General features: G+C 36.6%; 1 protein-coding gene across 1 annotated transcript; it reads left to right on the top strand.

Moving 5' to 3' along the window:
• The first annotated feature begins 1,048 nt into the window (after positions 1-1,048).
• On the top strand, positions 1,049-12,828 carry LOC113764817 (TNF receptor-associated factor homolog 1a). Its single transcript, XM_027308823.1, has 13 exons — positions 1,049-1,156; positions 1,877-2,103; positions 3,708-3,819; positions 4,767-4,855; positions 4,961-5,029; positions 5,103-5,232; positions 5,689-5,847; positions 6,755-7,103; positions 7,489-7,601; positions 9,004-9,148; positions 9,554-10,011; positions 10,086-10,284; positions 11,228-12,828. The coding sequence occupies exons 2-13, from the start codon at positions 1,923-1,925 to the stop codon at positions 12,644-12,646; spliced, it is 3,423 nt and encodes a 1,140-aa protein (XP_027164624.1). The 5' UTR covers positions 1,049-1,156; positions 1,877-1,922; the 3' UTR covers positions 12,647-12,828.
• The last annotated feature ends 1,954 nt before the right edge of the window (positions 12,829-14,782 follow it).

Genomic DNA, 14,782 nt, shown 5'->3' with positions numbered 1-14,782 from the left:
AAATAACGGAATCTAAAATTCTTTTGTATCACTCCTCACAAGGTCCCCCACTTTAATATCTTTTTTAGATAGGCCCAAAACAAGGTTGAAGCCTTTCTATTCTATTCATTTTCTACCTAATGATAAAGAAGAATATTGCCAAAAACCAGTGATAAATCTTTCACTTTGCACCCACCCAAAAAGTCAAATTATAATAAACTCCCCCAAGCCTCCCAATTCTATTATAATAGTCCCCACAGGCCCACACAGTCACAGGCTCACCGCCACCTTTAAGGCTTTTAATATTACACTCCTTTTTCTTTTTCTGTGTTAATATAATATAATACTAGTACTACTTATCACCTTACCTGTAATTATATTAATTATTTTTTACGAATGCCAATAAAACTTGTATTCCTAATTCTTTTCTATTTATAATATTCATCTCTTTTACTAAGTCCATTTTTTTAATTTATTCGTGTCATTAATATGACAAAGAGAATAACAGTCATCAGGCCAAATAGTTCATATCAAGTTAAACATTTTGCTAGGGTTAAAATTTTAAAATTTGTAACTAATTGTACTTATTTTTAGGAATTTAAAATTTCAATCAGATATAAATATGTGATAAAAATACTTCTAAAACTATAGCGTGACCATCAATATTTACATAAATTGAGGATAAATAGAATCTACATACCCTTTTCTACATTGTGGAAAACTTTTAACTATGTTTAATTATAATTAATGATATACCTATGCTTAGTCAGCCTTATGCCTATGTTGGTAAATAGTAATTTAAAAAAAAAAACAAGCAGGTTTTTGTTTGTTTTCGCTTCTCCCGTATCCCTCTTCTTATAGTTATAGGGGGTTTCCTCTCGCTATCGAAAAATAGAAAATAAAAAGAACCCAAGACAAAGTGTACAAAATCCATTTCTCCAAAAAAAAGAAAAAGTATACAATATCCAACAATAAATTATTATTATCTTTTCCGGGCACATACGTATATATAAAATTGATAAATCCCACAATTTTGATAGGAAATAAATTACTAGTAGTAATATTTTTATTTCCGCCTCTGCTCTGCTGCTCCTTCGACCTCTCAAATCTCTTGTTCTCTCTCTGCAGCTTCCATTCGCCTCATTGACAAAACAAAGGCCTTTCTTCTTTGTTTCAGGTCTGTGCTTTTGTCCCTTGATCTATCCCCCCGATTTTCTTGATTCCAAACAATCCCGATATGGGTCTTTCTTGATTTTCTTATTTAGGGTTCTTTTTTTTTTTTTTCAAACGAGAGTTGGTTAGGAATTTCATATTTGATTACTTTCCTTTTAGGGTTTTTGAATTTGTTTGTATGGTGTTAAATCAATTCAATTGGGTTCGTTGATGATTTTATTGACTGTCTATGTTTCATACTTTTAGATGGATTCCCAGATTTTTTAAAATTGGCTAGGTGATTGATTGATGATTGTGTTAAATTATTTGTAATTTCAATTTTTATTTTTTTGGGATTTTCGGGAATCTGGGACTAGGGTTTATTGAAATTTGTTTCTCTTTAATGTGGGTTTTTGGGCATGAGGAGCTTCGGGGATGGTTTTTTTGTATCGAGTTCATGGATTGAATTATTGGGTTTTTCTTTTTTCAAATCAGTTCATTGGGAGGGTTGGGCATTTTTTTAGGTTGAGGGCGTTTTTTTTAATTAGAACAGAAAAGCTTAAATTTTGGAGCTAAAGTGACTAATTTGAGAATGTTGCGTTATTCCAGCGAACATCATCTAATACTTCATTTTATATTATTGGCTTTGGCTAGGCAATTATTGTGCAATATATCAAAATATTTGTTTGTAAGGCTTCTCTAGTTTTACTGAGTATGGGTATAAGTTTTTATACTGTGGCCGTAGGCGTAGGTGAAGTTGGTGGAGTGTGGTGGGAGTTGTGGAGTCTACAATGGCTGGGATTGCGGTTGACGATTCTGGGGTGGGAAGATCTTTGGAGGGGGTTTCAGGTGGGCAGCAGAGGTGCCATTCAGGTGAAGCATTGGCAGAATGGAGGTCTTGTGAGCAGGTGGAAAATGGAATGCCATCGACATCGCCTCCTTACTGGGACACCGACGATGATGAGGATGGTGGTATGCACTTTGTTTATTTTTATTTTTGACCTTCTCTTCAAGTATGTCATTATTCAGATTGTGATGAATCCTAGGCAGTTTCCTTGTCTCAGGACCTTTTAGTTAATTTTTTATTGGTAGCCTGCTAGTTAATCATTCCCAGTTGCATGAAAACTGAACTACATTCAAGTTTGCTGGAGTGGAATTTCATCAATTTGAAGTGATGTAAAGCTGCTGATTAGTTCATTATTTTACTATGCAGCAACAATATGTGCAGTGTTATTTCTAAAACATGGCTGACTTGTGACTGTCTTTTACACCCCAAAAAGCATTAAATGCATTTTAACAATCTGATCTCAAAAATAAATTGTACTTGGCCTGCACATTCAGTGTCCTTTGTTCCTCTCTCTCTCTCTCTCTCACATACACACACACTTCCTCTACCTTTTGGTTTGATCTGATTTCTAGTTATCTCTTTATAGTCTTCTTCCTTAGGAAATGGATAAAATGCATGCTAGATGCTGAATCTCTTCCTTAGAGCGACTATAGACTATTGGATTAGAATAAATCTGTATATGTGAATGCTTTTATGCCATACTCTTGCCTGGCATTGGGAGACAATGTACCTTGATAATCATTTTCTGCCCAACTGCTGTAGTAGAAGGTTGGAACCACAATTTTGGTTATTCCATGTGAAGTGTATGATTCAAAAGTTTTAACTTGTACCTCTTTCTGTTCAGACGTTCTTGCTCTCCATTCTTTTCCTTGCCTAGGTTAACTGGCTCTCTCTCTCTCTCTCTCTCTCTCTCTGTGTCATATCGTTTTTTTATGAACTCATTGGTTGAACCGGGTAAAAAAGAGGAAAAAGCAAAAGAACTTGAAATGGAAGTCTTGGAAGCATATTTCAGAAAAATCTATTTCCTCTCAGATGTATAACTTGTGTAAGGATCCATTTTTTATGACCTTAAACACTAAATCATATACTGATGCCAGGATCAAAAAAGCTTATTCTGGCTGGTTTTTTATTTGTTTTGCTCATCTACAGTATCCAAATATCTCCATATCTTGTTTTGGCCCCAAAAGCTTGCTGAGGTTGCTATCTAACTTATACACATCTGAAGCTTTCCATATATAGAAGATGATCACTTCACACTTTTTGCGAACTCTGGTTCTGCTCCCGTCCATTGTTTTTCCTTTTTTACCAATAAACTAAATTACAATATACGATTCAATTGCATATTATTTTGATATGAGGGGGTTGACCTCCTAAATGACATATTATTAATTATGGAAAATGAGGACTTTGGTGATCCTTGGTATGCAAGCTGTTGTGCACCTGTGTATTCATGCAAGTATGCGATAGGTACTCAAAATTGGTTCATATAAATACTTAACATACTTAATTTTGCCTTTCTGAATTGAAGCATGTGTAAATAAAGCATCTGGTAACATGCATCTCAAGATAGTATACGTTTAGACTAGTATTAAGTGGGCAGCTGCACTTTCCCTGGTGGATGGTTGTTTTCTGATTCTTATAGGCCTAACTGCAGGCATTTATTTGTAGCATGTTGAATTCTGGATATGTTTTCATTTATTTATTTACTTTTTTTTTTACAACTTTGTAGGACCGAAACCTTCTGAGTTATATGGAAAGTATACATGGAAGATTGATAAGTTTTCACAAATAAACAAGAGAGAGCTTCGGAGTAATGCTTTTGAGGTTGGAGGCTATAAATGGTACGGCATTTGTGATGAATTTGTGCAAATTTTTCTGATAATCAGGAGCTCGATATATACACAATGTTCTGTTCTATCCATGACTGTAAACATATTCTTGGTGTGTCTAGATATGCATCAAGTTGATAACATTCACTTGTGGGACGTGCATTCTTGTCTTATGCACATTTTGAAAGTTTCTCCTCTGGAGACTTGATTAGTGGTTAGCTTTTCTCATTAGCTTTGAATTGTGCTAATTATTTTGGCATATGCAGTTTTAATCTAGCCAAAATAGGAAATGTACTTTTATTTGAGTGATTACCTAGTAAGCTGTCAAGTTGGAGGTGGTGTTCAATAGTATATTTTACTTGAAAATCAGTCTTGATTACTTGTCATTTTGGTTGTCAGCTTATATTCGACTAATCACTTTTCTCTTGTGATGCATGAAAGACTTTTAGCTAGGGCATATTCTTTGCCTCTGAGGTAATGATTGCTACAGTGGAATCATCTTACTTGTTTGTTTCTTGGAAAAATTGTCCTCCTATTCATGACCTTCTACATTGTTTGTTTGATAATCTTTAGAGATTCATTATATAAAATCAGGTGTATAGAATTCATAGCACAAAGGAGAACCTCTCATTTCATAGCTTTCCCTATGGTGGTGGTGTTGTGAGATCATAAGATTTTATCCGACATTGCAACTTAGTCTTGCTGGGGCTCTGAGCTTCTTTCTTCGTTACGTGGCTTTCGCTTGTCTTTATCTTTGTTTCACTTGTACCAGGGCTAGTTGCTCTTTTAGGGACATTTACCTGGGCTAAGCTGCCTTAATAGTCCTAGTTAGCTTATTTGCATGATTTTCTAGGTATCATGTCCATTATTTTGGTGCAAATTTATTTTGTGCCAAATGTGGCAGCTATTCTAGTGCCATAATTCCTATAGTTTTATTCTGATTCAATGTTTCTTGTCAGGTATATTTTGATCTACCCACAAGGTTGTGATGTCTGCAATCATTTGTCTTTGTTTCTTTGTGTTGCTAATCATGACAAGCTTCTTCCAGGTATGAAGGAAGTCCTAATAAAAGTTTAACTGGCAATGTCCTATTCTGACATTGTCTCATGTGTTTTGTGAATTTTTTTCTTTTTTTGTTTCTTGTGATACACAGGATGGAGTCATTTTGCTCAGTTCACTATAGCTGTTGTGAATAAAGATCCCAAAAAGTCCAAGTATTCGGGTAGGATAATTAGATATTGTATACTTGTATTATTGAAACTTCTGCATTTGTCATTTATCTGTTTATGATGCAGATACATTGCACCGATTCTGGAAGAAAGAACATGATTGGGGATGGAAAAAATTTATGGAGCTATCTAAAGTGTTAGACGGTTTTATTGACGCTGACACCCTAATAATAAAAGCTCAAGTTCAAGTTATCAGGTGCTTATAAGTCTATCATATTTTTCGGATTGAATTTGGTTTCTGTTGAATGGACTATTGAGATATTCTTCTTTATCACATTGACTAGGTATCGGAGTTATGATCCAAACTGATTTTTAAAATGCAGTGTTTAGCAATAACAACGTAGTCCTTTTTTTCGTGTTTTTGTTTTACAATTTAAATCCGTGGAGTATTCAAGTTCTGCCTGACCTTCTAGTGAGTTACTTTTCTGAATTTAGGTAATATTTGTCTAGTAATTCAAGATTCTCCCCAGTAACTTACCAATTATCTCTTATCTGGTAAACTTGTCTGTTATTAAGAGATTGTTGCACTTCATTACTGTACATGGATATCTGGATATTGATTGGTCTACACAGTCAGTTAAATTTGCATCGTTTTCTTATGAAGATTCTTCATCATATACCCAAAGATTAATGCAATGTTATTGATGTGCAGGGAAAGAGCAAATCGCCCATTCCGCTGTCTAGACTGTCAATACCGTAGAGAACTTGTCAGGGTTTATTTAACAAATGTTGAACAGATATGCCGACGCTTTGTGGAAGAACGACGAGGCAAGCTTGGGAAGTTGATAGAGGATAAAGCTCGTTGGTCAAGGTAGGGTAGGGGTTGCAAGTTTTTTAATTGTTGGTTCTCATTCTGGACTTGGGTAATGTAATCTGAATCTGATGATATCTTTACAAGTTTTAGCCAGAATGAATGTTTAGCTCCTTTAGGAGTGTTCCTCTGCATGTTATTTATTTGCTTTGACTTGAACCCCTAATGGTATGTTTAGCTCCTCATTTAAAATTTCTGCCTTAAATGGAGCACTTTCCCCATGAAAATTATGTTACCCATATTGGGTGGCTTTGCATTATTAATATTTGGTTCACTTACTGGTGCTTCATGGAAGTCCATTGGTGGTTTGTTGCTCCAAAACCTAAGCCAGCTGTGCATAATTCATGGTGATATTTTCCTTTGAAGATGAGTTCAGCTCTGCATAATTCACAGTGATATCTTCCTTAGAATATGAGTTGATAATGGATAGAAAAAAAGAAATATCTTTTGTGCTTGAGATTTTGCCACAGTCGTCGAAGCATATATTTATCTCATATGGTAACCATGCTTTGTGAATTGTGTCCCTTATAGCAGCTTGGGAAGCTTGCCTAGATGGATTGAGATTTTTAGGTCAAACTTTTTAATAATTTTCTAACTTTTATAAAGATATTTGAGATCACAAATAAAAGCAAGGCAGGACAACAGGTTGCCCCTATTTGAGCTTATATTTTCAGATGTGTTATGAGTACTTCTTTTGGTGTTTCAGCATATCGGATAATGGAGATCTGGCGATGCTCACAAACCCACTTTAGAAATTATTCAATTCATAATTGAGTAAATGTCAGGACATGCATATACGGTGTCCTTGCTGTGTATCATTGTGTTTCTTTCCTTTTTAGAAATCCTACAAAATTACAAATTTGCAGCTTCATTTTTATGCTAACTCTCATAGTTGTGATGTATTTAGCTTTCGCTCTTTCTGGAATGGAATGGAGCAAAGCTCCAGGCGCCGCATGACCCGTGAAAGGACAGATTCAATACTAAAAGTTGTTGTGAAACACTTCTTCATTGAAAAAGAAGTTACATCTACTCTGGTGATGGATTCATTGTACAGTGGGTTGAAGGCTTTAGAAGGCCAAACAAAGGGAAAGAAAACTAAGGGAAAATACATGGATTCAGAAGAGTTGCCGGTTCCAATTGTTCGCATGGAGAAAGACATGTTTGTTTTGGTGGATGATGTATTGTCACTACTTGAGAGAGCTGCTTTGGAACCTTTGCCTCCAAAGGATGAGAAAGGTCCTCAAAATCGAACGAAGGTGAGCAGCTATAATGTTTTATGTTTGAATTCTCTTGAAGGGGAGTTTAAATTCAGTTGTGAAGTCTTGGCAAGTTCAGTTACCTGGATGATTGGTAATTAGTTGAGTAATCTGAATTTTTTGAGCAGTCCTGACTTTCATATTATCTTTTATATTCTTGGTTTAGTGCATAGCATCTGAGTTTTTTTCTTTTTTAAAAATAATTTATAACCAGTGTTAGTTCTTTTTTGGCATTGTGGAATTGCTCTGGGGTGCTGGGATGTGTTCAAAAAGGGTGTTGCTTCATACAGTCACTCGTATGATGTCTAGTTTTCAGACATCTTTAAGGGATTTTGTGTTATACAGATGCATGTCATTTGCTGATTCTTGAATACTTTACTATCAGGATGGATGTTCTGGAGAGGACTTCAACAAAGATTCAATTGAACGTGATGAAAGGCGTCTTACTGAACTTGGTCGTCGAACAATTGAAATATTTGTCCTGGCCCATATCTTCAGGTTCTGCATTTGTTTAATTTCTCAGTTTTAATATTTTTTTTAACATGCAGTTCTAGATCTGTTCCTTTCTTTATAGTAAAAATCGAACTCTGAAGATTCTCTTGTCGCCAATTTATAAGTTTCTGTTTGCTTAAGTATCCAAGCTTTGTACTATCTGAGATAACAACTTTGCTTTTGGTCATCAATGTTAACTTTTGTTAAGATTCTTTGGTACCCCTTTTAATGGTTATCTCTCCCATCTATATTGAAGTCAATGACATTCTTGAAAGCATGCCTTGCTCATAAGTTTGTCACTTTCAAAAGTTGAAATGGATTTATTCTTGTAGAGAAGTAACTTTTACATTCTCAATTTCTTTCAGTAGGCGGTTGTACATGTATAATAATGATAATGGAAAGAGAAGTTCATTGCAACTTATGCATGTTGAGTTGGACATACTTGTTGGCAAACAGCTGGGTCAACATTTAGTTGGCTTGTGGTAGTAAATATGAATGTGAATTTGCTCTCATGATCCTATAGATTATGTTGGGCTTTTCAACTTCATCTGGTGAATAAGAGTACTCTAAAATTTTTGAGCATTTTTCTATCTAGTTCATTGACTATTCTTTTGATGTTCAAAGTGGAGATGCTATTCTATTATTATCTGTTTAATGGGTGATCCAGCCATGGGATGTGTATAGCGAATTGGTTTGGACATGGGCACATTGCATATGCACATATGTCATGATTTTGACAATATTAAGGAAACCTATGTGCTTTTGAAAAGGTTGTTTTGTAACTTCATTGGTTGCAAATGAGCAAATGTTGGATGTTATAAATGGTTTAGCACCATGACACAGGATTGTACAAGAGTTTAATTCTCTTGCTGCAGTGCTACTGGTGTTAGGGAACAATATTTAAATCAAAGTTGGAGTTTTGGTTTTTTTTAGTCACTAAATTAAACTAAAGCTCTAAAATGGACTTTCTGACGAGAATTGCAAGCTTGTCAAGATTTGAGTGCTTCTTAATGATGTAATGTCCTTCAAGTAAGCTGATGATTGTTTGTTTAATGAACAGTTTAGTTCTGTTGTGGAGTATCTATATTTCCTTCCACATTTTTGGAGTTTAATCTGCCATATTTTTGTTATGAAATCAAATTTGGTTGGGGCTCTTGGATAAGACGAGGATATTTTAATATGCATTGATTGTCATATTTTTTCCTCTTCAAGTTTGTGAAACAAGATCAGGTTTCTTGAACATGTAATTCATTGTGGTATAGTTTTTCCCGTTTTACTTTCACTGAGGTGCAGAACCTGATAGACATTTGTTGGTAGTTGATTTTTGAGCTGGTTGATTATTATATTTCTTTAACCAATACATGGTTGTTCTTTCATCTGATTTGGTTGTTCACTTATGTTGCATCAGTAAGATTGAAGTTGCATATCAGGAAACTGTTGCCTTGAAGAGGCAAGAGGAACTCATTCGTGAAGAGGAGGCAGCCTGGCTGGCTGAAAGCGAGCACAAATCTAAACGTGGAGGTGATAAAGAAAAGAAGTCGAAGAAAAAGCAGGTTAGTGGTTTTTGAATAGAAAGCACGTCACACAACTTATATTTTCTTTTGAGAAGATGATAGTTGTTCAATATACCAGACTAATGAAATTTGCAAAGAAAGAATAAAATGTTCATTTTTTAGAACTAAATTGGCTGCTCACCCATTCTACTTTTATTGGTTAATTTATAAATCTATCTTTTTTGCTTTTAGTATCCCAGATTCTTCCTTGTTTTATCTCATAAATTGACTTTGAAAGAAGTTTTCTTTTTTACTTTTACCTTTTCAATTTTGTTGCTGTTTTCGTGGGTTTATTTTCCTTTTCCTTCTCCTTTTTTTGTTTTTGGAAAGAGAAGGGGGGGAGGGTTTGGGATGGAATTTTGTTGCTGTGATTCTAATACCTTCATCATTATTTCTGTGTTTCAGGGCAAGCAAAAACGAAATAACCGCAAAGTAAAGGATAAAATGAGGGATGAGAAATCAAGTATGTTGGTGCAGGACAAAGCTGAAGAAGATATCCTTACTGATGAGAGGAAAGGTTACACGACTGAGGAGCCTGAAATGGTGCTTGAAAAGCCTGATGGAATTGAGGATGTTTCGGATGTGTCTGATTCTGCAGATTGTGCCCCGGAAGCACTGCAGCCTGATTCAGAAGACAGAGACACTAGTCCTGTCAATTGGGATACTGACACATCAGAAGTACATCCTCCCACTGAAGCCCCTTGTCTTTTGGCTGTCCAGAATGGAATGGGAGAAAGGAGAGGTACATCTGTAATGGACGATAGCTCTTCAACGTGCTCTACAGACTCCGCACCTTCAGTTATCGCGAATGGGTCATATAAAGTGAATCCTTCTTCCAGTAATTATCAGAAATCGCCTAGCAGGTACATTGAAGTCTAATTATTTGTTTTTTTTACTAATCTATGGATGGTGTTTTTACAATGGTCATATTATACAGGCGGAATGAGCGAAACAAGGCAACCCTTGAAGCAGCTGATCGGTCTCAAGAGACTTCTAGTCATCGTTCTGATGGTGTGTCAGATGTGGCGCTGCTGAATGATGCATCTAGAAGTTGCAAAGCTGTTGAATCTGGGTCTCAAGCTGCAGTTTACTCACAGGATCAGATGAAATGGTCTAAGCAGCACGAGTTAAAAAAGGTTTGTTTTCTCATACTTTTAAGGAGGCTAAAAGGTGGTTATGCTGTTTGTTTTGGGCCAGTGCTGTGCACCTACTATTTTGAACATTTGGACATTCGTCTTAAATATTTGAATTTGTCCAAAATCTGCAAAATAAAAGTAAAATTTTGGGCACATTTTGCGGTCAATATCTGAACATTTGTTTGAAACTTGCACAGTACATGTAAAAAGTTCATTAGATAATCAATACTTGAGTACAGTTGAAGTCTGAATTCAATCAGCTTATGGGATGAGGAAAAGCATGTTTAAGCATTTTTGGACGATTCATGTATAGGTAGTATTAGGTATTGCTCAAGAATCAGGATCTTATCAAGTTTATGAAGGAAAGCTTTGCCAATGTTCAAGTTTTCTGGAGGATATTCACAGTTAAAATCCTCTAATTAGCAAGTGCTCCTTGATGGGTTGTGGTCTCTATAGGGATGTTTTTAAACAAGTATATGATTGTTTCTTATGCTTAAATAGCATATGGATGTGACACTGTTGCTCAACATGTATACTGGTGTGTTCTGTGGGGCAAATCTGAGTATTTTCCTGAAGATCTTCTTTTGTACAACTTGCTATCCGTAGATGCAGTGTAAAGTATCATTAGTCGGGACCATGTTTTATCGATTCAGTGTTACACTTAGTATACTGTACAAACTCCAAAGGGAAAAGAACTTGGGAAGGAAACAATAAGTGTGAAGATTTTCCTATTAATAGTGTCATCCTTATTTAACGCATTGGACCTGTGAAAAATGGAATTTGTTTTTTCTTTCCTGGATATTACTTATAGACAATTTTGTTCACTGTAGAAGATGCAGGTCCACATTTTAGAGCAGTTATGTTAATTTGGAGCATGTCGTTTTATCAAATTAAATATTTAGTTACTTGTTCTCTTTTTGACCTGCTGCTGTGTTCATGATAGGATGAAGAAGTATCTTCACATAGAAAACCTGGGGCAAAAGATGAGACCGATGCACAAGGATCCTCCCCAGAGAAGAAAACAAGTGTGCGGTCCCCTCCCAGGAGCCCTCCCAAGCATATGTCATCTGTGGTTGATCTAAGGTCAGAGTCAAAGATCAACACATCTGTTGAGCTTACGGTTCAAAAGAAGCCTTCAGACAGCCTGAAACTCACTGATGAATCAGTCAGGGTAATGCATCCAGCTGAAGTTGCTGTCACTTCGCAACCCGGTGTCCATAAGACTGTACCTCCAAATCCCTCTGAAAAGAAGCTCTCTTCTCAACATGTGCCTGTGGGAAGTGAGAAGCCGTTGACACCACAAATGCCTGTGATGTCCAGACCATTGAGTGCTCCTCTCATTCCTGGTCCTAGGCCTGCTTCCCCAGTTGTTTCCATGGTTCAAACCCCACCTTCGTTGTCACGTTCAGTGAGTGCTGTAGGTCGATTAGGTCCTGAGTCGTCGACAACATCCCATAACTATGTGCCCCAGTCTTATCGAAATGTGATGATGGGTGGCCAGGTTCCTGGTAGTGCCGTTGGCTTTACACAACCTCATTCTCCCACTTCAGGGATCAACCATTCACATTCATACTCCCAGTCTGCGACCCTCTTATCAAAGCCTTTGTTTTTACCGCATAGCTCCGAAAGGATGGAACCAAATATTAACAAATCGAGCTTCTCCTTCGGAATGGTAAATCATGACATAATGCAGAATGGACAGCAGTGGATGGAAGGCCCTCCGAGGGACGTAAATGCTGGCGTATCTTCTGATCATTTGATGTTAAATGACATCCGGAACTTTGAGTTGTACAAGCCTCTTCACAGCCGGTCTCAGGATCACCTTCCATCTGAAGTTCCACCCTGCACATCAGGGCGGCAGACCCATGGGGTGTTGGCAGACGAATTCCCGCACCTTGATATCATCAATGATTTGCTTGACGATGAGCAAGCTATTGGGAAGACGGCCGCAGCAAGTTCTAGTTTTCATACTTTCAGCAATGGGCCTCACCATCTGAATCGCCAGTTCTCGTTCCCTGGTGATATTGGCATGTCCAATGATATGGGCCCATCGACGAGCTCTTGTAGATTTGAGAGGACGCGAAGTTATCATGATGATACCTTCCATCGCGGTTATGGCTCTTCTGGGGGACCTTATGATACACTCAGGGATATGGTTCCTACGTCTAACTTACGACCTTATGTTAATGGGCACATTGATGGTCTAATTCCTAACCAGTGGCAGATGGCTGGTTCTGATAGATGCTATATGAATATGGGGAATATGGAGGGTGATGGTTATCCATATCACATGCCGGATTACTCAAATCTCGCATCCGGTGTCAATAATTATACTGTTTTCCGTCCCTCAAATGGACTTTGAAATGGCAACTGCAACAGAGGTGGCCGGAGAATTTCAGGGCTATTTCTGTTGTAATAATGTATCTGAGGAAAGTGTTGGATTAGATTTGGAGTGAGTTGTAACTCTTTGCTAAGAAACATTTTGTAAAGAGTGATTTTCCTTTCATTTGTTTCAAATCCTTATGCAAATTTGCTTTTTCTCTTTGGGATTGAGTTCTGGAAGTTTTCTTTGTCGGCCATGAGTTCTTACTGGGAACGAACAACCTTCTAGGGCTTAGATCTGGAGGTAGTGTGATTACACTTTACCATGACTTGTCGCTGGTATTCTTCTGGTTGAGTGCTTTGCATCTTGAGCTTTCACATCTCAAACAACCGCTTAGCTTGTCAAAAATAGTTCATCATAGTCACACAAGACAATCGTGGTTGGATTTAGGTAGGCTAAAGCTTTTCTCCATCTCAAAATTCTTGGCTTTAACCTGTTGCATGTGAATCCTACGCACTATTTTCTTATAATGGTTTTGACCTGAAGAAATTCACGAGCTGGGATCCTATTTTTAACAGGTAATGTATAGAACTATACATACTAATCAGGTATTTGAAATGGTCTCAATTCAGATCTCAATGCGTTCCTTTTTTTCATTCATATGATAGCAACTGAACATGGTGCCATCCCAAGCAAGCAACATCAGAGACTAACGTGGCCGAAGCTTGTAATTATTTGGTTTATGGTGGTGGGTGATTTTGACTGAAGTTCCTAGGTTTGGGTGATTGGTCAACTACGTTGAAGGGTGATTGATGCCTGCTAGCTTCTGATCTTCCCATCTTCTCTGAAAAAAAAAAAAAAGAAGAAGAAGAAAAGTGAACTTTTAATGTTTTTCTTTTTGTTGCCCTGTTGCACATTGACAAAATCTTTTCGAGGACTCGTCGTGTTTCATGTAGAAAGTTAGTTTTCTTTTGAAGGTGTTTTCATGTCAAAAATTGGACATTAAGAGGCACTTGATTCTCAGCGACGTATTCATGTGAAAAATTCAACTTTGACTTTCCACTTTTTGGAAACAAGTGGCCAAATATATATAAGTCGTGTTTTCTGCTATCTTTTCTTGTCAAAGCACCCACAATTTGTCTGATGATAGCCATCCCCAGAAACATGTGTCTCTAATGGCTATGACAACCTTGGAAGATTCCACGCAATTCATCCAGTGCTTCATTCCCGAATTAAAGCCCTGATATTCTAATTAATTGAGTGTGATCCATGCAATGATTTCATGCATTTCCACTCAAAAATCTCGGTAACGTACATATCAAAATAAAAAGGACGTATATATATGCATTTCCACCTAACTCTTATATAGTTTTCTCTTATTCTTTAAAATTGTGGATATGCCCAAATTCACTGTTTGTAAACTGGATACAAAATCTGTCTCAGAAAAGCCATCAACTTAATGTGTTGAAATTTCCATAGAGGCCCAGAAGATAGAATTGTAGAACGGATAAGAATTCCAAATGGACTTTGACTAGGAAGAGACATAGAATTTACATTTCGGAAGAATGTATTTGCTAGTAAAAAATATATACATATGTGATGCTATTAAGTCAAGATATGTTGGAGGTCTCATACGCCCGTTGTGCTTTTTAGACCCTCCATTATGCTGAAAAAAAAATTATATATATATACATATATATATGATCCTATATGAACATAGTACAATGTCATAGCCAAAGTTTAAAAGCACAACTTACATTAATTAGAGAAAAAAAAAAGAGTAAATCTTTCTTCCGCCGTTGATTTACACTGACGTTTTACTATATTGCGCTACCTCATGAATGGAAGTTGGTAACCCCTTATAGCTAGTTAGATATCTTATCAAGAATAATGTAAAATTCCATGATCTCTAGAACGATTTCTTCTCCTCCTTTACTTTCCTGCCATTTCACTACTACTTTTGCTCTTCCCAAATCCCCAGTAGGTCTCAAACAATGTTTTTTTGCAATCAAAATACGCCCAATAAAACCTTCCATGACATTTGGACGAAATTGAAGTTTTGAATTGGATGTAAAAAAAGAAAAATTTGTTGATTCATGTAGGCATGGATTTGAGGTTTGGGTTGGGAAAAGTGATTTTGTTTGTTTTCAAGCTATGTAAAATATATCAGGAAGA

Source organism: Coffea eugenioides, chromosome 3, assembly GCF_003713205.1.
Source record: "Coffea eugenioides isolate CCC68of chromosome 3, Ceug_1.0, whole genome shotgun sequence".
Classification (NCBI taxonomy): domain Eukaryota; kingdom Viridiplantae; phylum Streptophyta; class Magnoliopsida; order Gentianales; family Rubiaceae; genus Coffea; species Coffea eugenioides.
Note: the sequence above shows the minus strand (reverse complement) of the source record. Positions and strands in the feature narration are given on the sequence as shown.